A 21962-nucleotide genomic window follows, 5' to 3' on the forward strand; every position below is an offset into this window, starting at 1 on the left:
ACCTCAGTGAGCACGATGGAGGACATGGGAAAGGGCGCTGGGGAACAGAGCTGTGCTTGGACGACGTCAGGCCTCTTGCAACTCAATTACATAGGAGATGCTACCAAGATAGTCAAGATAATCTACTTGAGAGAAGGCTATATTGTTGGCATCTTTCTGAGGCTCTTGAGAAAGTTACTAATGCCTTTTATGGTAACTAGAACATTCCAAATTCAATTTTAATGCTGTTCAGAAAAGAAGGGCAAGCTGCACCGACCTCAAAGATAGAATCCCAGTTGCCCCACACAAGTTACAGGTCTTGCAGGGATGCTCAAGGCCTCCGGTTTTAGAAAACAACCACCTGCCAAGATGCTGAAAGGTCGTAGAAGGGCATGTCTAGGATAAACTGCATCTTCAAATGTGCACAAAGAGACCTCAATCTGCCCAACTTGCGAGTCCTCCTTCGTAGATAGCCACACTATCTACATGTTATCACATTCCCTACTCCATTTCTGCAATTTGTTCAGATTCCCCAGGAAGGAGAGATACCAGCTATGAATCTCTTCTTTTTAGCCTCAGTGTTGACTGCACTCTTCCATTAAAATACTCTAGGTCTTAGGGAAATAGAATTTAGGTCACCTTCATTAAATATGTGGGAGACCCATTCTGAGGCACCTACATTCAGAACTGCACTGAATTATGGATGGGTGGACAGACAGATGAGGGTATGTAGAAAAGTACTCTTCTCCTTGATACCTTTGGGGGTCATTTCAAGGTCCTTAATATACTTTCCTCCTTTAGTTCTGACAGAAGGGCCACTATACTTAAAGTGTATTATGTGTTCCTCTTTGGGAACAGCACCACACCAGGCAGGAGTAAATATATAACCATCAAAGTAATGTAACAATTGTACTGCTGATCTAGATTTTCACCCAAATAAGAAAAAGATCTAATCACATGCTCCATGGAGAGTGGTTTTCAAGCAATCACATCTCCCAAGAAAATTAGTAGGAAATCCCTCAATGCCAAACACATGGTTTAACTGGAAATGAAGGGGCCTCCGAAAGGGTAAATAAAAGTTCCTATTTGCCAGGGCAGGTTCCTCTTTGTATTTGGCAACTTTAGAAGAGATGTGACTCTAGATCTTTTGAGAAATTAAAATGTCTAACCTCACAGTATAAATTCAGTGGTCACTTTACTTCTGCTTGGAACTTCTAGAATCTTGTACTTTATGGGCAAGGTAGTGAACGAGAAATGGTGTTACCTTCTCTTACTCAATTTAACCTATAGCTTTCAAATCAAGCTCTGAGAGCTACAGATAGGAACAAGGTCATAAGTAATGAGCTGTAGCATTTTCTTTCCTTCACTTTGGATGTCATGAAACTATACTTATGAACCCATAAGGTTGCCAGTAAGTCTGTGAGCATTTTCGTTTTAGTTGAAAAACAAGTAGGCTGCTGGTTCTTTGTACCAGGATCTGTTCCATTATGAAAACTGGATAGCAGTGTCGTTAATAGGGAAGCTCTGTCACTTTCAGGCAATCTTTCCAAGGCCATTCAAACCTGGTTGCCAACAATAGCCCTTTTTATTAATTCTTTATTCTCTGCTCCTTCTAGAAAGCCCCATTTAAAGAAAAGGTAATAGTGAGCGGACCACAATCTCCTTCAAGCCGGTAAAGCAGGGGTCGGGGAGAGGACATGATGGGCAGGCTCTTTCCCCTCAGGCCAAGAGCCGATCAGGCATTTGGGTTTGGGGGAAGCAGACCTCTCACTGAGAAGTTCTTTTTCTCAAGCAGAACCAGGTCTTACGCATTGGAAAGACACAAAACTCCCTCGGAGACTGCTTTTTCAGTAATGTTACAGTTTGGAGTGTACTCTTTCTTGGCTGTCAGGATCTGCTGGATTAATGCTTTTAAATGGTATGTGGAAAAGAAAGCCTTGCCAAACCTGCCGGGACTACAGAAACCTAGCTGAGGCCTTTTGGCTGGACTGGAAACTTTCTTTTGGTCACAGCTGAATTGGAGGTGATATCACAGTGTTAAAGGTATGGACTTTATGGGGTCAAAACATGTCCGATCTAACTAGCCTGGGATCTATACTAAGTTATATCATCTCTCTAAGCTATAATTCCTCATCTGGAAGATAGGGATAGTAACAGTATCTACCCCACAAGGACGGTTCTGAAGATGAAATGAGATAACACATATAAGGCACACAACACAGGGTCTTTGGGCACACAGTTAAAAGTTAATAAACATTTGCTATTATTTTATTATTCTCTTTATATTGCAATTTACAATGTACAAAAGTCCTTATGAAGGTTCTAATTATGTGCAGCATGTTAATGACATTCTCTGACTCGGGAGCACAATTTATTTGTATTAATGGCTAAAACGATCAATTCCGATTGGAAGATTCTTACCTCAATAGTGATTTTACAGAATGTCATGGGTAAGGTTTTTCTAGAAAGGATGAGACCCCACTCTCTGAAATACAAAGGACTCAGCTTTGTAAGGACTAGATTAATCCTGTAACCCATCGAGAAGTGAGTCTTGAGCTGACTGCTTTCCCTTCAACTATAGCAGCAAGCAGGCAGAGATGAGGAACTAGATGAGGAACTACCTGGGAGGAGAAGGAAAGGGAGAGGTAGGGCATGCCAGTTAGGAGAGGGGAGCCATAACCCTCCCAAGGCTGGAGGTGGCCTAGATATGAAACTGAGGAAGCCATCTTTTTTTCAATGTCATCCTGTCCCCTGTATCCTGGCTCACTTTACTACAGAGCTGGAAACGAACCTTTGTCGCCAGCATGAAATCTTTTTCACCTAGGTCAATTCACTTCATTCCTGCTAGTGGTGTGGCTCCTGTTGGCCTGCCTTGGAGGTCTGGTGGTATCTTACCACCTGAAGAGCCCAGAAAGCTACAGAAAGAGACCTTTCCTCCCTTCTGTGATTCAGACAGAGGACAGCATCTAGACTACAACCTAGATAGCCCAGGCACAACCCACTGCCACCCTGCTGGCACACCTTCCAGTGAGCCCACCACAAGGCCAAGACATTTGTGGAGAGCAGCACATGCCCACTGCCCTCCCCCATATCAACTTTATTATGATGAGTTTATGTATCAACTTGACTGGACTGCAGATGCCTAGATCGATCAAACATTATTCTGGGTGTTTCTGTGAAGGTGTTTTTGGTTGAAAATGACATTTAAATCAGTAGCTTGAGGAAAGTAGGTGCCCTCCCCAATGTGGGCAGGCCTTATCTAATGATGGCCTGAAGAGAACTAAAAGGCTGACCCTCCCCTGAAGGAATTACTAAGAGGAAATTCCTCCTGCCTGATTGTCTTCGAACTGAGATATCAGCTTTTTCACACCTTTAGACTCAACCTAAGACATCAGCTTTTCCTGGTTCTCAGGCATTCAGAGTCAGACTAGAACAACACCTGTCACCTCTTCTGGGTCTCCAGCTTCCAGACTCTGCTCCAGCCCGCCAACTGCTGGACGTCTCAGCCTCCATAACTGCATGAGCCGATTCCTTATTCCTTATAGAAAGTAAACCTCTGTGTGTGTGTGTGTGTGTGTGTGTGTGTGTGTGTGTGGGGTGTATTTATGTATCCTGTCGGTTTCTCTGGAGAACTCTGACTAATACACCCACGCACCTATTCTAATAATGGTGCTGAATGTTGGTACAGAGGGCAACTTGCCTTTGACCAACTGTCAAGCTGTACCCTGGCTGTCTCCTGGGACCCCTGGTCACCTGCGCCGACACTGGCATTCCATCCACAAAAGTGGCAGCTGTTATATATTGAGCTCATACTAAGGCTTAAATGTACAAATATTCACTCCTTCCTCAAAAACATTTTGAGATGATAGATATTATCATCCCTATTTTACATACAAGAAAATGAAGTAAAGAAATATATGTATACTGCTTAAGGGCACACAGTGAGAGACAGAGCCTCGTGACCTCTGCTGGGCCTCTAATTCCTGAGACATGACCATCTCCTCAGAAACATACTATTATGGGCTGAACTGAATCCCCACAAATTCATATGTTGAAGTCCTAACACCAGCACTTTATTTTGATATAGGTCTTTAAAAAGGTGATTAAGTTAAAATAAGGTCATTAGGGTGGGCTCTTAAAGCAATATGACTGGTCTCCTTATAAGAAGAGGAGGTTAGGACACAGACACACACAGAGAGAAAACCATATGAGGACACAGGTAGAAGGCAGCCATCTACAAGCCAAGAAAGAGAGGCCTCAGAAGAAGTCAACCCTGCTGACACCTTGATCTCAAACTTCTGGCCTCCAGAACTGTGAGAAAATAAACTTCTATTATTTAAGCCACCCAGTCTGTGGTATTTGTTATAGCAGCCCTAGCAGACTAATACACATAGTGAGCACACACATGGCTCAACAAGCCATGTAGTATTCATATCCTCTTCTGAGATAGCTGAGCCCCACAGCCTCCCAGGGCCCGCCCGCCCCAACTCCAAAGAATCTGATGGGTGCCAACCTCTGCTCAATGCAAATTCTCTGAAAACGAGCTGGGGCTAGCCTCATGGGTGATGCATGTCTGGTAACAGGAGACGCCCAAGCAAAGGCTGGCTAGCTAGACAGGTGGTGAGTGATGTCAGCGCTTTTCAGTCTAAGAGGGAGAGCTGGACAAGCAGGAGATGCATAGGGCTGGGTCAGGACAAGGCGAATCAAAGGGGCAAGGTCTGCTCCCCATCACTGTTGTAATCAGAGCAGCTCTTATTTTATGTTTTCTATCTTGGACTTCTGCCTAAGAGTTTGTTAGGAGGAAGGGGTCAATTGCCTAAAAACAAATTTTAAAACCAGTGAACTTGAATGATCTTTAAAGCCTCTTTGCTTCCAAAAGATTCTATCATTCTTCTTCCGCAAAGAAAGAAAAGAGAGACAAATTAACATGAGCAGGAAGTAGGCCTGCTGAACAACCCCACCTTTCATTAGCCTCCTTCTGAGAAAAGAAAGGCACTGGTTTCATATGTGATATCTATTTGTTGGTAAAATCTTTGAAGGTATACACTGTGCCTTAAAGTTTAGTTATAAATGTACCTGGCAAGGTAATAAAATACAAGTTCATTGGAGCTTGCTATACTCTGTGTTGCTTTCTTGTTGTCAAGTGGTGTGGTGTATAGAATCATAGTATGACTTTGATGCTCGAGGAATCTATCTTTCTTTTGTGGGGTCCAAAATAAACCATCCTGTTCTAGGTAAGTTCATGCCCAACATAAAGGGCTGTTTTAGCAGAGGAAGATAGTAGGTGTAAAATGCAAGCCCGTTTTAAATAATCATTGCTAATAACATTTTACTTTTGACTGATTTGTTCCAAAGAATACTACCCTAAGAAAATGATCTTCCACAAAATATTCTGCTAAGACAATTAACACTGGAACAGAAAGGGAATATTTTTCTCCCATATCGATGTATTCTGTTGCTAAGAGATGGGTTTAAAACAGAATTCCTACATTAAACTTTCTTATAGACTGACTTTTATTGAACCTGGTTTTCCAAGGGAACACAAGCCAGAGTCAGTGTGCAAAACTCTGTCATTTCTGAAGCTAGAAAACAATTAACCAGATCAGCAAGTACATAATCCAAGCATCTTACCAACACATTAAAATAAGAGTATGTTTATGAGAAGCAGTTGTGCTAGGGGGGGAAAGCACTATATTAGGAGAAAAAAAAAATCAAAAAAATTTTCATTTATTAGCTATACAATTTTGGACGATTACTTAGTATCTTTCAGCCTTGATATTATTACCTGTAAAATGAGGAAAACATTTTTTTCCATAATATAGTTGCGAAGTATAATTAGATAATATATGTAAAATGCTTTTTAAAATATAAAATGCTATATGGATATAGATATTATACAGGATTACTGTAATTGTATTTTATTGTAGAATAAGAAGCATCCCCCCTACATTTAAAAATTCTCCAAAAAATTTGTTAAAATATATCCTGGAATAGTATAATTAGAAAGTGGTGGACCTACTTCTGAGTCTGCTTTTCCTGCCAAATTATGGGAGCTCTCAGGATAGGGACAAGTATTCACCATGCTGGGCAGGGCTGGCCCTCAGCAGGCATCAGAAATTGGGTCATGGAAGGAAAGGAGGAAAGGAGAGAAGGGGAGAGGGAGAAGGAAGAAAGGGAGGGAGAGAGCGAAGAAAGAAGGGAGAATACAAGTGAGGGAGGAAGAATTTTCACAGGCTGCTAATAAAGCCAGTTTCAAAAGAATTCCATAGAATTTCAAAGATGTCCTGAGTAATGACAATATCTCTGGAATTAATATCTAGTTTCTGAAGGGGGACAAGGCTCATTTGGATGTTTATTTTCCAGTATATTTGTTTAAAAAAAAAATTAGGCCGCTATCTCCTGGTCACACCTCATTTTCTCCTTCGGGATATGCATCCATTGCATATAAAGGAAATACTAAATTTATTCGACTTTGAATTTTCATCTCAATATAGCTGGCTATATATTTTGGCTAGCAAAAGCTAGCTCCTGTGTCAGCCAAAGTATTTAAAATATAAATTTCTATTCATTCCATACAAAAATGTATAGGATTGAAGAACAAAATTTCTGCTGACACGTCTTATAACATTCTTCGATGTCCAAAGCTGGTTGGCAGAAATAAGAATGCATAGAACAAGCAACAAGTATCTGCTATTTAATCAAGTGAGCCACCAACATGGCTTGGCATATGTTGGTATTTTGTGATTCTGAATAACAGGTATCTCATCTGGTGTGTACATATTTAAGGCCAAAATAACACAAAAAATTTACAACATAATTTTAAGTGGAAAAAATAGGAATCAGAGTTTAATATAGAATATAATTATTTCTACGTTAAAAAATACTGAGAAAATCTCTCAAAGGCTCACAAAACCCAAAGAAGCAACATTTGGCCTCGGCATGCCCTGTACCTCTTGCTGAGAAGCTCCAAGCCCTGTGACAGCCAGACTCGGTTTCTGACTTGGCCCCCTGAGGCACCTACAAGCCCAGCACGGATGGCAGCCATATGTGGATTGCTTGGTGACTCTTACCAGGCAGCCCCAGAGGTGCACAGACTGCAGCTGAACTTGGCCTGCAGCTGGATCCCTTCCAGGGCTGTGCCACTGGGCCTCGCAGGACACCTACTACATAAAGCCACTCTACTAAGACTGGGAGACTTAGGAGCCCTACCAAACAAATAAAAACAGACACAGGGAGGCAGCCAAAACAGGAAGACAAAGAAACATGTCTCACATGAGAACAGAACAAACCTCCAGAAAAAGAACTCACCAAATGGAGACAAGCAATATACCAGATGCAGAATTCAAAACACTGGTTATAAGGATGCTCAATGCACTTAAGGAAAGAATAGATGAACTCAGTGAGAATTTTAACGAAGAGACAGAAAGCATAACAATGGAAAACATAAAATGGAACCAGTCAGAAATGAAGGAAACAATATCTGAGATGAAGAGTACATTAGAGGGAATCAACAGTATAGATAAAGCAGAGGATCAAATCAGCAATACAGAAGATAGGGTAGAGGAGGACACCAAATCAGAATTGTAACAAGAAAAAAAATCCAAAAAAAATTAAAATAGTTTAAAGAACTTCTAGGACAACATCAAGGTTAACAACATTTGCATCATAGGAGTACCAGAAAGAGAAGAGAGAGGGTAAGGAATTGAAAACCTATTTGAAGAAATAATGACAGAGAACTTCCCTAACTTGGTGAAGGAAATAGACATACAACTTCAGGAAGTATGGAGAGTCCCAAACAAGATGAACCCAAAGAGGCCCACACCAAGGCACATCATAATTAAAATGCCAAAGGTTAAATACAAAGAGAAAATCTTAAAAGCAGCAAGAGAAAAGCAATAGGTACCTATAAGGAAGCGCCCATAAGACTGTCAGCTGATTTTTCAACAGAAACTTTGCAGGACAGAAAGGGTTGGCACAAAATACTCAAAGTGATGAAAAGCCAGAACCTACAACCAAGATTACTCTACCCAGCAAAGTTATCATTTAGAATCGAAGGATAAAGAGCTTCCCAGACAAGAGAAAGCTAGAGGAGTTCATCACCACCAAGCTAGTATTACAGAAAATGTTGGAGGGATTTCTTTAAAAAGAAGAAAAAACATGTATTAAAAACATGAATAAAGAATGGTAATAACTACATTTCTATCAACAATTACCTCAAATGGAAAAAAATGAAGTGCTCCAACCAAAAGATAGAGTGGCTGAATGGATAAGAAAACACTATCCCTACATATGCTGCCTACAAGTGACTCACTTCAGATTAAAAAACACACACAGACTAAAAGTAAGGAGATGGAAAAAGATATTTCATGATGGACCTAGAGGGTGTTGTGTTGAGTGGAGTAAGTCAGATAGAGAAAGACAAATGCCATATGATTTCACATACATATGGAATCCAAAGAACAAAATAACAAAAAACAGAAACAAACTCATAGATACAGAGAACATTTTGAGGGTTGCTAGATAGGAGGGGGTTGCGGGAGCTGGTGAAAAAGGGAGAAGGGATCAAGAAGTACAAATTGGTAGTTACAAAACAATCATGAAGATAGAAAGTATAGCATAAGGAATATAGTCAATAATATTGTAATAACTATGTATGGTGTCAGAGGGGTACTAGAATTATTGGGGTGATCATTTTGTGAGTTATATAGATGTCTAATCACTATATTGTATACCTGGAACTAATATAATATTATATGCCAACTATAACTGAAAAATTAAAAATATAATTAAAAAATACTGGAAAGGAGAAACACAAAATGCTAATAATGGAAGAATTTAAAAAGGTAGTAAGCAAAAGGCAATTTGTTTTCTTTTTTGATTTTACGAATTTTCTTTACTGGGTAAGTAGTGCTTTTATAATGATAAACTAACATGAAAATTCCCAAATTATATAAAATTGTTGTGATAACAATGATTCCTATAAATCTAAACTGTCACCAGTGTTACAGAACTTAGTACATATTAGCACATTTGCTTTCACAGCACTGAGACATTTGTCTGAGAATTCCTTTCCTTCCGTTTACTGGGTACCCACAAATCAGGGCTCCTTGTGCTCTGTATTTCTATGGTACCTTAAACACAGTGATACTATTCATTGATATTGGCAAATGGGGGTAGAGGTACACTTTAAAAAAACCCCAACTTTCATGTTTCTTTTCCTTACTATAGCTTCTCCCGTTTCTTTCTGAAGCCTCCGAGGCACAGAGTGCTGAAGTGGAGACTGGACTTACCGTGACCCTTTCACGTGTTCATGTATGAAGTCGGCATGAAAACGTGGGACCAACTGATCTTTTTCACCATGCACAATTAAGGTGGGGCACTGAACCAGAGGCAGCAAGTGCCGGCAGATATTACCTGAAAGACAAATGCACGGAGAGCCAGCTTTAATGTGAGCATTCCACAAAGTGAGGAGAACAGAGAGCTCGGGTGAGTCAGGCCTCTCTTTGGACCTCAGTGTCCCCGACTGTAAAATAAGTGCTTTGGATTAGATAGGGTCTAAGGGGTCTTCCAGCTCTAACATTCTTTCAGTTTCCCTTTTTGTTTCTCTGCTGTTTTTGTTTGTTTGTTTGTTTGTTTGTTTGCTTAAAGCTCTACTAGTGAACAGTTTTGCCTGATTTAAATTCATAATTCATGTAAAACAGTAAGAAAAACAAACAAAACCCCTACAATTCTACATATTACATAGAGGCAGTTCCCAGTTTGTCAAGCAATGGTAGATGCTTGGCATCTGAAAAGCTTTTCTTGTGAAATAATGTCTTAAGTGGTCCTTGGGGTCCCAGGTAGCCCTCAAAGCTTATATACCTCACAATGAAGTTACAATTTACACATGGTAAATAAGCTTCTCTTCATCCCTCCTGCCTCCATGACATTCCTGACCAACATACTTTAAGAGATTATAAGATCTTCACCCCCATTTATAACATGTCTAAGGCAAATATGGTACAACCTCTAGTTCCTGTCCTTCCATCTCCTGCCTGTGAGGTCTTGGTGGTTCCTTAGCCACTTTGAGCTTCAGCTGCCTCCATCAAACAGGGATTACTCAGTTCCCTGGGGTAGCCATAAGGCTAAAAAGAGATGCCAGGTTCTTGGCACCTAGCAGGAACTCCATAAAGCCAGCTCCTTCTGCTTCCTCCTTTCCCCTGCCTGTGTCAAGAAGAAAGCACTGCAGCTCTGAGAAAGTGGGGGCTGGCCCAGGGGGTGCTGTCCAGGCACTTGCCTCTCCCCTCCTCTTTGGTTGGAGGTGCTAAATGAGAGGGTGATAAGTTGATCAAGGTAATACTTATCTAGATCTCTGAAGCTTCCCTCTCCTGTCCTCGGGATGATATGTACCTGCCAATTGTGCACTCAAATGGTTAAAGCTGGTATTGCTAAGCATTCACTATGTGTTAGGAACTGTATAAATTTTTTAATACTGATGAAACACTTATAGAAGTTACATGCTTTAACTCATGTAGTCTGTACAATTATTTGTAAATCATGTACTTTTATTAAGCACTTAGTCTGTAGTTGGTACTGTGCCAAAGTGGAACATATATAACCTCACAACAACTTAATGAGGTAGTTATTTATATCTCTAGTTCTCAGACAGGAAACTGCAGCTCAGAGAAGCTAAATCTGCCTGAATCCATCCTACCAGCAAGCCAAGTGGCAAAGCCAGAGTTCACACCCAAGCCTGTCTGACTCCAAATCTGTGCAATTAATCCCTATCTAATCTGAGCCTCCATAAACTTGAGTATATAACCATGAAAAAGGGCTCCTGTCAAATTAATTAGTACAGAATGAAGATGAGTAGTTCATTAATGATTTTGAGATGATTTATACATTAAATTCTCTATACTGTGACATTTTTTTTCATTCTCTTTCTCTCTTTTTTTTAAGATTTTTTAGAGTTTAAGTTTACAGCAAAATTGAGTGGAAGGTACAGAGATTGCCCAGATATCCCCTGCCCCTACACATGCATGGGCTCCCCTACTCCAACATACCCCATCAGAGTGGTACATTTTTACAAACCTCCACTGATACATCATCATCATCCAAAGTCCATAGTTTTCTTTAGAGTTCATTCTTGGTGTTGTACATTCTATGGGCTTGGACAAATGTATAATGACATGTATCCAGTATGGTGTCACACAGAGAGCATTTTCACTGACCTAAAATTCCTCTGTGCGGTTGTTCTAATAGGTGAGTAGTGGGATCTCATTTTTGTTTGGCCCATCTTTTTGGGTTATTTGTTTTCTTATTGTCAGTTTTAAGAGTTCTTTGTATATTTGGATAACAGTCCTTTATCAGAGAGGTCTTTTGCAAATATTTTCTCCCAGTCTATGGCTTGTCTTCTCATTCTCTTGAAAGTGCCTTTTGCAGAGCAGTTTTTAATTTTAACAAATACAGGGCATATTTTTGAACTGCTGATTTAATTCTGCTTCTACCTTTGAGTATTCCTATCTTTTTACTTCTCTCTTAAAGAAAACATAAAAGTCTACATTTCACAACTGCCTTCTTTAATGGAGAACTGTCTCAGACATTGTTTTATAGCATTTTGTTTGTTCGTTTTAAGAGCTGAGGGAAAAATATTCCAAAGATCTGTTTCTATGAGGGGATACTGCATTTGAACAGGATATATTTGCTATCTTAACTTAAACCAAGAAAGTAACATTTCCAAATGTTCTTTGCATTGTGAAAGTTTTGACAGATGACTCATTCTGGAAACAATTACTTAAGAGGTTGAATTGGTCCTTCAATCACAACAATTTGTAACTGAATGTGCTCCAGGATTAGATCTTAGGTACTCTCTATTCTTTGAGCAATTAAAAAAAAAAAGAGAGATTAGAAACATAAATATCCATATTAAATAGACTTTAGTTCAGAATTTTTCTTAAAGATGTCCATTTTTATTGTTATTGGAAATCATATTAATTTTTCAGTTAAAGACTGGGAGACATCTATTAAGGCTAAAGTTATAAAACTTAGTTCTGAAGAAGGGAAAAGAACTGAACACTCTTTTCCTCATACTAATTCTGCTGAGGCTAAGTTCATGACAGAAAGTCCCTCCTTTTTGTCCTAGGGTAACACATCTATATGTGAAAGTAGAAAAAAATATGGTTTATGTTTTAGCTTGTTTGTTTTCTAATTACTCATTCTGGAATTAAAAATAAAGACTATATGAGGCTTCTGGAGAATTATTTTGTCATCACACACATAGGATTAAAAGGAACAAAGACTCAGCAATATAAACCTTTATATATACAATTTGTCTCTAGTTTAAGGCAGATTTAATATACGAGAACTTGTATACAATCACTAGCATCCTCTGTTCATACATTAGTGTGTAAGGATAGTGGGAGAATGCATTAATCCCTGAGAAATTCTGGAACATCAGGGGAGGAAATCAAGCAGCCTCTATAATCAGCAAAGGAACCGTTAAACAGTTCACATAACCTACCATCTGGAAGATGTTTAAACTGGTTTATGCCATCCACCCACTTTTCACAGGTTTTTGCAAGGTAGTCATACCCATATAGGGTTTCTAGAGGCTTTCTTATTTTCTCACTCCATTTAGAAACATCACGGATACCTGAAAAATATAAGTGTGGACAAGAATAGGTTTAGCTTCATACTAAAGTTTATCTTTAAATATTCCAAGCACAGTGAAGCTCAGAGTCATTGCATTTGCTATTCTGTCTGCCTAGAATGATTCACCAGGTTTCCATATGGCTCACTCCTCACTTCATCCAGGTTAGCGAGGCCTTCTCTTCCTGACCACCCGCCCTCCATCTACTCTGTTTAGTACTTATCACTACTTTGCAGTGTTTTCTGTGTGCATGGCTGAGTGTCTGCCTCCCCACTAGGATGTAAGCCCCAGTGGAAGGGACTTTGCTTTGTTTTGTTCCCAACTGTACTCCCAGGGCCTAGAGTAGTGCCTGGTACAAAACAGGAACACAATAAATTCTTATCAAGTGAAAGAAATTGGGTCTGCATTTAATGCTTTCCATTAAAGGTATAAGATAAAAGAAGATGTTCCTCTAATTAGGGTCATTTGAGTAAGAGTGATATTATTTACAAAAGAGGAGATTTATTCTGAATTGCATTTATGTACACTGAGAAATGCATACACATTCTTTATTCTAATTTCTGCACTGCAAAAATATGGATGTAAAAGTCTAAATACTAACTTCAAACCATACTACAGATGATCCATTATTAGGAAAGAAAGTAATAGCTAAAAACCACCTTTAAAATAAACACATTCAATTACTTAGACTAACCTTTTCCATACTTCTTTAAACACACTGAGAAAGATTCTAATCATTCTGAGATTGTTAAAGATTGTTTATTTAGAGCTTTTAATACAGTGCTTCTACTACATAATGCACCTTAAAGATAACATAACACTAATGATATGAATTCATATTGAACAATAACCAATACAGGGCTCCAGACAGTGCCAGGCACCTGGAAGACAGCTAATATATACTTAGGGAGTAAGATTTATGAAATGGAGGAAAAACGTGCTTTTTACAACTATAACTGCCTTCTAAGGAGGGTTGATCCTATAACATGGCCTGCCTTTCTTCTGCTGCTCAGTTTAAATCTGCAGAGGTATGTCCAGGGTTGAATACAGAAGCTGAAGAGAGCTGAACTGCTCTGCATAAAAGAGAAAAGACTTCAGAGAGGAGTGTAGAGAGGAACCTGAAAATTAAGAGGTGGGAAGAGATTTGGAAAGACTAAAAAGGAGAATTGGAAGAGAGGAAATGGAGAGAGGTGCTAGCAAGATGGTATTTGGCTGTACAGCAGACCACACCTCTCTGAAGGGTCCTCTTACAGTGGAACAACTAGAACTTTCATAATATATAATTTCTGTTGCATTGCTGGAATTACAGTAATTAATGGACTAGAGTACGAATGTGTATGAGTATATACGTATGTGTAAGAAAAAGAAAATCCTGAAAATAGAACAAAGAGTGGTAAATGTAACTATTAGCTGGAGGTGGGTGGTTAGAGCTGAACCTGAAATTCCTGGATTCAGGTGAGATAAAAATGGCCCCAACCTTGTCAACTATTATTGAAAATATATATACACATATATGTGTATACACAATGTCCAAATATGACTTATAAGAAATCCTCTCAGAAACTAGGAATTTGAGACAACTTTCTTAATCTAATAAAAATTTTCTACAAAATAAAACTATCAGAAACATTTGTACTTAACGGCAAAATGTTGAAAGCTTTTCTTCTGTGATAAAAAATAAAAGGATACATTTTATAATCACTATTATTCATCATTGAATGTGAAGCCGCGACAGCGCAAAAATGCAAAAGAAAAACTAAATTAATATGGATTTTTAAGAAAGAAATAAAACTGTCATTCTCATATGAAAAAAAAAAAAAAGTGGCCCCAACCTGGTATGATCCTCAGGCTCCCAAGAGAAGCAAATACAAATCCTCTGTGAAAAAAATCATTCTTAATTGATGCTTACTGGGTCTTTTTGTTTGTTTCCAGATTAAGAGTGAGCAAATATTCACTCCTAATCAAAGATCACAAAACAATCAGAATCTTTACAAAGCTAATGAAAAAATTAGATAATTAGAAAAGAAAGTTTAAAGAATTAGGCAGAATGCCATATCAAGAAATAAGAAGATGAGCAAGAGATAGGGAAGATGGAAAGACAAGGCCTATAAAGTACAATCAGTCCCAGGAGAAGGAAAGAAGGAGAATGGAGGAAATGAAACATTTGAAAGAGATAAAGAAGTGAAAACATTTTTCAGAACTGATAAAAGAATCCACAAAAAGCAAATGTAATAAATAGGAGAAATAAAAAGAAGTCACATTTAAACACATAATAATAAAACAACAATTATCAAAGAAAAAGAGAAAATCTGAAAAACAGGCAGAGATAAGACACATTGCTCCAAAGAAAGGAAAATCAGACAGACAAAACTTCTTGACAGCAATTAAGAAAAGCAGAAGACAGTGGAATATGTGAGAAAATAACTTTCCATTTATATTTCTGTTCTTAGCCAAACAATCTTTCAAGAATGAGGGTGAAATAAAGATATTCTTAGGTATAAAAACTTGAGTTGACTATTAATAGACCTGCCCTTGAAGAACTTCTATAGAATAACTTCTGGAAAAAGAGATAGAATCTTAGAAGGAATGTCTGATAAAAAAAAAGAAACAGTGAGTAATTGACAAATAGTTGGTAAATGTAAAAACAAATAAAACTCGCCAACCAATATTGTAACATTTTCTTATATTAAATAGTTCTGTCTATAAAGAAAGCAAAAGACAAGCCACAAGCTGTGCAACATACCTGTTAACACAATTGCTAATCAACAAGGGGTCAGTAATCAGATTATTAAAAAACAAAAAACAACCCCATCCTACCCCCTGCAAATCAATAACACTGAAATGATATTGGAAGCCTTGAGTTGTGTAGAGAGTCCTTGGGGGTTTGTTCTGTTGCTACATCTTATAAGGTACACCTGTTAAATATATTTTACTATATGTATCAACTATCACATAACAAAAATTTAAAAACCAATAAAAAAAGATGAAAAGACATGAATAGGTACATACAGAAAAAAACCCACTGGTGCATAAACACATAAAAAGATTCAAAACCTTATTACTAATAGAAAAATGCAAATTTAAACCTCTAATAAGATACCATTTTATACTCATTTGACTGAATAGAATTAAAAAGTCTGATGATACCAAGTTTTGTTGAGGATGTAAGCTAAGAAATCTCATATGCTGCATATGCTGCTGGTGAAAGTATAAATTTATTTAGTTGTAAAACAATGTGTCACTTGTAATGAGGTATATTTGCATTCCACAATACTCAGCAATTTCATATACCCTAGAGAGACATTGTTGCTCATATACCCCATAGGATATGTACAAGAATGTTTATAACAACCTACTGTCCATAATAAAAGATATGGAAAATAAAATGCAACATGTTTGTTTGTCCAATGGAATATGAAACAGCAATATCATGAAGGAATCTAAAAACATAATGTTCAGTAAAAAGAGTGAGTCATAGAAGACGACCTACAGCATTAAATCACTTTGTATAGCACAAAAACAAATTATATAATATATAATATATAACATTATAATATATAATAAAACTATAATATATAATTTAATTTATTTATCAATTTAATTAATTAGATTTATAGAGCTAATATATTATGTATCAACGTAACATTAACATATAATATAAATACATTTATATATTTTAAATTTATATATTTTATAAATTCATATAAATTTTTAGAAAATAAAGTCCCCTGTGATGGAAAGGCCAAGACCTTTTAAGAACCAAATTGGCTAATGTTCAACATGAAGATTTTTTTTTTTTTTTGCTAAAATGTAAATTCCTTCACTTGGGACAGCAAGAGATCCTTAATATGAATTAACTTGGTAAAAGCAGGCATTTGGAGCAAGAGATATCTGTGGGAATGTAGAATTTGGGGCAAGACCTTAGACTCCCCCAGGAAATATTCTCTAAATTTCAAGGGGCAAGAAATTGAGCTGTAGCCGGGGCAAGCCATATGTTCATACCAAACACTGTGGTTAAGAACACAGGCTTAGAAGTCATACCACCTACATTTGCATTCCAGCTCTTACACTTACTAGCTCTGTGACCCTGAGTAAGTTCCTTAACTTCTCTGTGTTATAGTTTCCTTATCTGAAAAACGAGAATTAAATAACACTCTGGGATAAAAAAAAGTTAAGTTAGACATGAAATGTGCTAACAACAATGCCTGGCATATTACAAGCACTCAAAAATAGTCTATGTATTTATATATTTTCTTTTGTCGTTTTTTTTCAGGAGGAAGCCTGTTTTACCCCAAATTATAATTTCCACGCACACGAAAAAATGAGTAGTAGTTAAATTTCAAAGTTAAGTTCCTAAAATAACCATTCGGATCAAACCGTTTGCTGATCCAAAACAACTCATTTCTATTTGAAAAGAAAATGATTTTTTTTCTTTTTTAAGCATATAATTGGTGCTAAACACTGGAATCATAATGAAGAAAACATTCATTCATCATTAGTTAACCCGGAAAGCATTATTTGAAGCCTGTTGTATGTTAATCATAGAAGATACAAACTTGAATGAGATATGGTCTCTGCCCTTAAGGGCCATATCGTCCAGTCAAATACTTGTTAACAACCATCTTAGTAGAGTGTACTAAGTGTGGGAGAGGCTGGGGGAGGACAAAGGAGGGTCAGTGAGCTCAAACGAGTATTAGGGAAGGAGTAGCAACAGAGGGGGGCTTCCTAGAAGATACACTGCTGCATCTAAGTCTGTGAGAACACAAGTCAACAAGCAAACAAGGAAACAGGAACAGCCATGCCATCTGCTGCCAGAACATCAGGGGTTTTCAGGCTGTTGAAGAGAAAAATGGGTGCGTGTGGGGGTGGGGGTGACAAAAGTGGTGGGAGATGGACTTGGAAAGACAGAGGGTCCTGAGTCACTCAAACTCTGTGAGCAAAGCTAAGAAGTTTGAACTTTACTTATTCAGAAAGACATGGGAGACCTTGAAGGATTTTTAAATAAGATATAATGAGATTTACATCTTACCAAACTCCTACCAAACTCAGCAGTATGGAAAATAGATTGAAAGGAAGTTAAAGATGGGGGACTGGTCAGAAAGGTGTTGAATTAATTAAGTGGAGACTGGTAAGGGTCTGGCAGAAGGAATGGAAGGTGTAGGATGGATTCCAGAGCGAAGGAACAATGCAGGAAGAATGCAGAGGGCTTGATGACTATATCGCAGCAGTTAAATACTTGGCCGTTAGTGTCAGACATGAAGTGCCACCTCCCAGCTGTGCCATTATGGTGGATTTCTTCAATTCTGTGAGCCCTGGTTTCATCATCTAAAAAACAAGTGGAGTAATACCTAGTTTATAGGGATAATATGTGGGTAAAATGTTAGCTCATAGCAGGCATTCAATAAACAGTAATTAAAATGTTATTTTGTGAGAGAAATATTCCATTGGGTATCATTTACTAAGATAAAAAATTAAGCAGGAAGAACAGGTCTGGGGAAAAGATTATGATTATGAGTTTGATTTTAAACATACTGAATGTAAGGTATATGTGGGGTGACCAGATAAGAAAATTGAATAAAAAGTTGACTACCTGGGATTTGGGAGTTTGGTGAAGCCATAAGATGAGTGAAGCTACTTGGGCATAAGAGTGAGAAGAGCAGCAGAATGCCAAGGATGGCGTTTGGGGGACCCCAATGTCACAGGGCCCAGCCGAGAATAATGGGCATGCGTCAAAGCCAGAAAAAAACAGAGGTAGGAGGAGGAACCTGAGAGAACATGGTGGCAAGAACTTCAACATGGAAAGCTTTAAGAAAAGGGATGTGATCAATATTATACAGATCCGTGTTTATTTGCAAATGCTGCAGAACGATCAAGGAACCAGAAGGCAGTAAGGGTCCTTGGGCTTGGTAATATAGAGCTACTGTTTTCTCTGGACTTGAGGGTGAGAAGCCATCTTAGCACAAGTTAAGGAGAGACTGGGGCTTGAGGAAGATAGAATGATGGCTGGGAAGGGAAGCAGAGGTATATTAGGCAGTAACTAAAGAGGAGCATAAGGTTAAGAGAGAGTTTTTTGTTTGTTTGCATAAAGAAGGGAAGTCAGAGTCTGAACATGGTACATTCACACTTTAGTGACTAAGGCAAAGGCATGAAAGGATGGCACTGCCAGGGACAAAGGGCTGTAGCAAAAGTATATGCAGAGTTACAGGGCCCAAGAGAGAGAAGCACTCTCCTGGTCTAAGGGCTCAAGGACCCCAGGAAGGCAGTGCTATGCGAGCTGGGAATGAGTGATGAGGGTGTGTTTGCTGAGGAAAAGGGGGCTGAGGGGTAGACCAAGGCAGGCTGGCACATCAGCAGATGCCAAGGCACAGAGGCACGAAAGGCAAAGCTTTTTTCAGAAATGTGAGAGATGCACAGGAAGGTTGTGGGGAAAGGAGAAGATGAGGCTACAAGGGCTTGCGAGGGCTGAGCTGTCAGGGGCCAGCCCAGTGGCTTGAATGCTGTTTTGAAGGACTGCAAGCAATAGAATTAAATAATCAGATTTTTGCCTTACTGAGGAAAGTCTTCTATGGAAGACAAACTACCAAAGAGGCCAAGGGACTGAATCAGGAAACGGGTAAGTAGGAAGCAAGGAGCGGGGACCTCTGAAGGTCTCATGGCTGTGGTCTCATCTGAATCCACTCATAGCTAGACGAAAAGGGCAGAGTCTCACAGGGATGAACCAAGGCTTCTGGCTTAGATCTCAGATCGACTGTTGGCCACTGACTGAGACAGAGATTATGGGCTGGGTGTGGAAAAGGTCGTGAAACAATGAGTTCGATTTTAGACATTATTGGCTTTTACTAACTTACAGACTATCCAGAGGAAAGTGCTCAGCAGGTAGATAGAAATATGGCTCTGGGGCTCAGGAGAGGAGCCTGGCTGAAGACAGCAGTTTAGAAATCATTCACTCCCCAAATCTTAGCAGAAACTGTGAGAATTGACGATTTCCCCCTAAAGACAGTAAATAGGATGATGGGTAGGATAGCACCCCCCCAAAAAAAACACCAAAAGAGGAAGAGAGAAGAACCATAGAGCCATGCTACCCTAGAGGAAGTGAAGAACGGAATTTAAAGAAAGGAGTGGTCAATAGAATAAAATCTATAAAATATGTCTGCTCAAGTGAGTAATATCTCTTGGATTTCCAGAGCTGGCTAAGATGAAATGAGCCCACTACAGCTTGTTTCTCTGATTATAATAAAACTCCAGACAGGATACAAGAAGCAACTACCTGAAGACTCTACAAAGTTATAAGAGCAGGAGACTGAACAGTCAAAACTTGAATAATGACCCATTTTGAGTTTCCTATTTTTTCTTTTCTTCTTCTGAGACCAAACTTTGAAATAAGTGTGTGGAGGGAGGGGTGTATCACTGAACTGTATGAGGGGCACTAAAAGCAGAAACTTCAGGGGAAACCCCTAAAGCTAGCCAGAGAACCAGGACCAGGGGCCCCTGCATAAGGGAGCTGTGTTTTTACTATTTTTCTCCTCTCTTTCTGCCTAGCCCTGCCCAAGTTGTGAAGTTGCACTGCCATGGGGCTATACTGCATAGTGGCAGACCAGGTGCCTAAAACCCAAGAGAAGACCAGCTCTCTGACCAAAGGTACCAGAAAAAGGGGCCCCTGGTATCTACAGATTGTAGACAGAATCTGTTATTTTTTTTCTCTTTTCTCTTGCCACATTGCTCTAGTTGCAAAGAACTGCACAACAGCAAGGTGAGGGGGAACACAGGGGATTCCCTAATTCTGTATATGAACTGATACAAGTCCTGGGATCAGCCCCTAGCTCTGCATGCATGGGGAAGAGAGGAAGAGGCAAATAGCATCAGGTTCACAAACTGAACTACAATATAAACACCATCCAAGTCCCAGAATAGCCCCTGAATGGGGCATGCATGGGGCAGACAAAAAGAAGCAGGCTTTGAGAACTGACCTGATACTGGAACTATTGCTCACAGAAAGCTATAACTTTGCAGTGTGAACCTAACCAGATTGACTGCATGCCAAGGGAAAAAAAAAGCAAAAACAAACAAACAAACAAACAAACAAAAAACAACACTTAAATACTCTTTAGAGTATTTTAACAGGATACAGAGTCTCACATCATAATTACGACAGGAGCAATCTATAATTAATCAATATACAAAAGAAACAAACAAATAAACAAAAAAACCTCAACAACCAAAAACCAAGAAAACCTGAGCAATTCTCAAGGGAAAAGACAATAAATGCCAACCCAGAAATGACCCATATATTGGAATTATCAGAAAATATTTTAAGGCTGGCATTATAATAGATATGCCACTGGAGTCCCAGAAGAGGAGAAAGATATTGACAAAGAAAAAATATCTGATGGAATAATGACTACAAACTTCCCAAATTTAGTTCTCTAAAATACAAAGCACAACCTGTGGATTTGTTATATTTGGAGACTGCAACATTTCTCTCTCCTGATTACTGATAGAACAAGTAGACAAAAATCAGAAAGGATACAGAAGACCTGAACAATACTATCATGCAACTCCACATAATCAATATTTATAGAACACTCTGCCCAACAGCAGTATAATGCACATTATTTTCAAATGCATAGGGAACATTTACCAAAACAGACCATATCCTGGGACATAAATCAAATTTAAAAGAATTGAAATCATACAAAATGTGTTTTCTGAACATTATGGAATTATGCCAGAAACCAATAACAGAAAGGTATCTAAGAAACCCCTAACATTTATAAATTAAATAATATTTCTAAATAACCAGGGGTCAAAGAGCAAGTCTAAAGGGATTTTAGAAAATATTTTAAACTGAATGAAAATACAACACATTTGTAGGATGCAGAAAACATGGCTGTGTGAGAGACATTCCCAGACCTCTCCCCTTGAAACAACAATAAGCTGAACACCTAAAACAACAAAAAATACCCAAACTGCACACCAGCATGTCTGAGCTGGGATCTGTACATAAGAGCTACCACAAGTCAGAACCACAGGAGTCAGGCAGTAGACAGGGAGAAACAAAGATGCTGCCTCTCGCAGATGGAGCTCCCTGTAGGAGGAGGGGGAGGGGAGAAAGAGTGGCGAATTCCCTGAACAGCCCTGCCTGAGAGTACTGTGAGCTCCACGCGGTTGGTGGCAGTGCCCAATCTTCAGAGCAGAAGGCAGAGAAACAGGGATGGCAGAAAAGTGGGGACGGTAGAGAAACAACAGTTGATTTTTACCAGCTGCAGCTGCAAAACTGAGGATCAGCCACAGCCTCCAACCCTCAACCCAGAGGACCCCACCCTCCATACCCTCCAAGACCAATCACTGCGGAGCC

At 38.9% G+C, this 21962-nt stretch overlaps 1 protein-coding gene across 3 annotated transcripts in view; it reads right to left on the reverse strand.

Annotated features, from left to right (window-relative positions):
- BPHL (biphenyl hydrolase like) overlaps positions 1-21962 on the reverse strand; it is a 55608-nt gene that overhangs the window by 10398 nt on the left and 23248 nt on the right. For all 3 annotated transcript variants that reach the window (XM_011367061.2, XM_023534641.1, XM_023534642.1), the window contains 2 exons: positions 12479-12610; positions 9270-9393 (listed from right to left, as the gene is read on the reverse strand). In XM_011367061.2, coding sequence (XP_011365363.1) covers positions 9270-9393; positions 12479-12610 — 256 coding nt within the window. The remainder of the gene's footprint in view (positions 1-9269; positions 9394-12478; positions 12611-21962) is intronic.

The sequence above is a fragment of the Pteropus vampyrus genome, unplaced genomic scaffold (genome assembly GCF_000151845.1).
Source record: "Pteropus vampyrus isolate Shadow unplaced genomic scaffold, Pvam_2.0 Scaffold129, whole genome shotgun sequence".
NCBI lineage: Eukaryota > Metazoa > Chordata > Mammalia > Chiroptera > Pteropodidae > Pteropus > Pteropus vampyrus.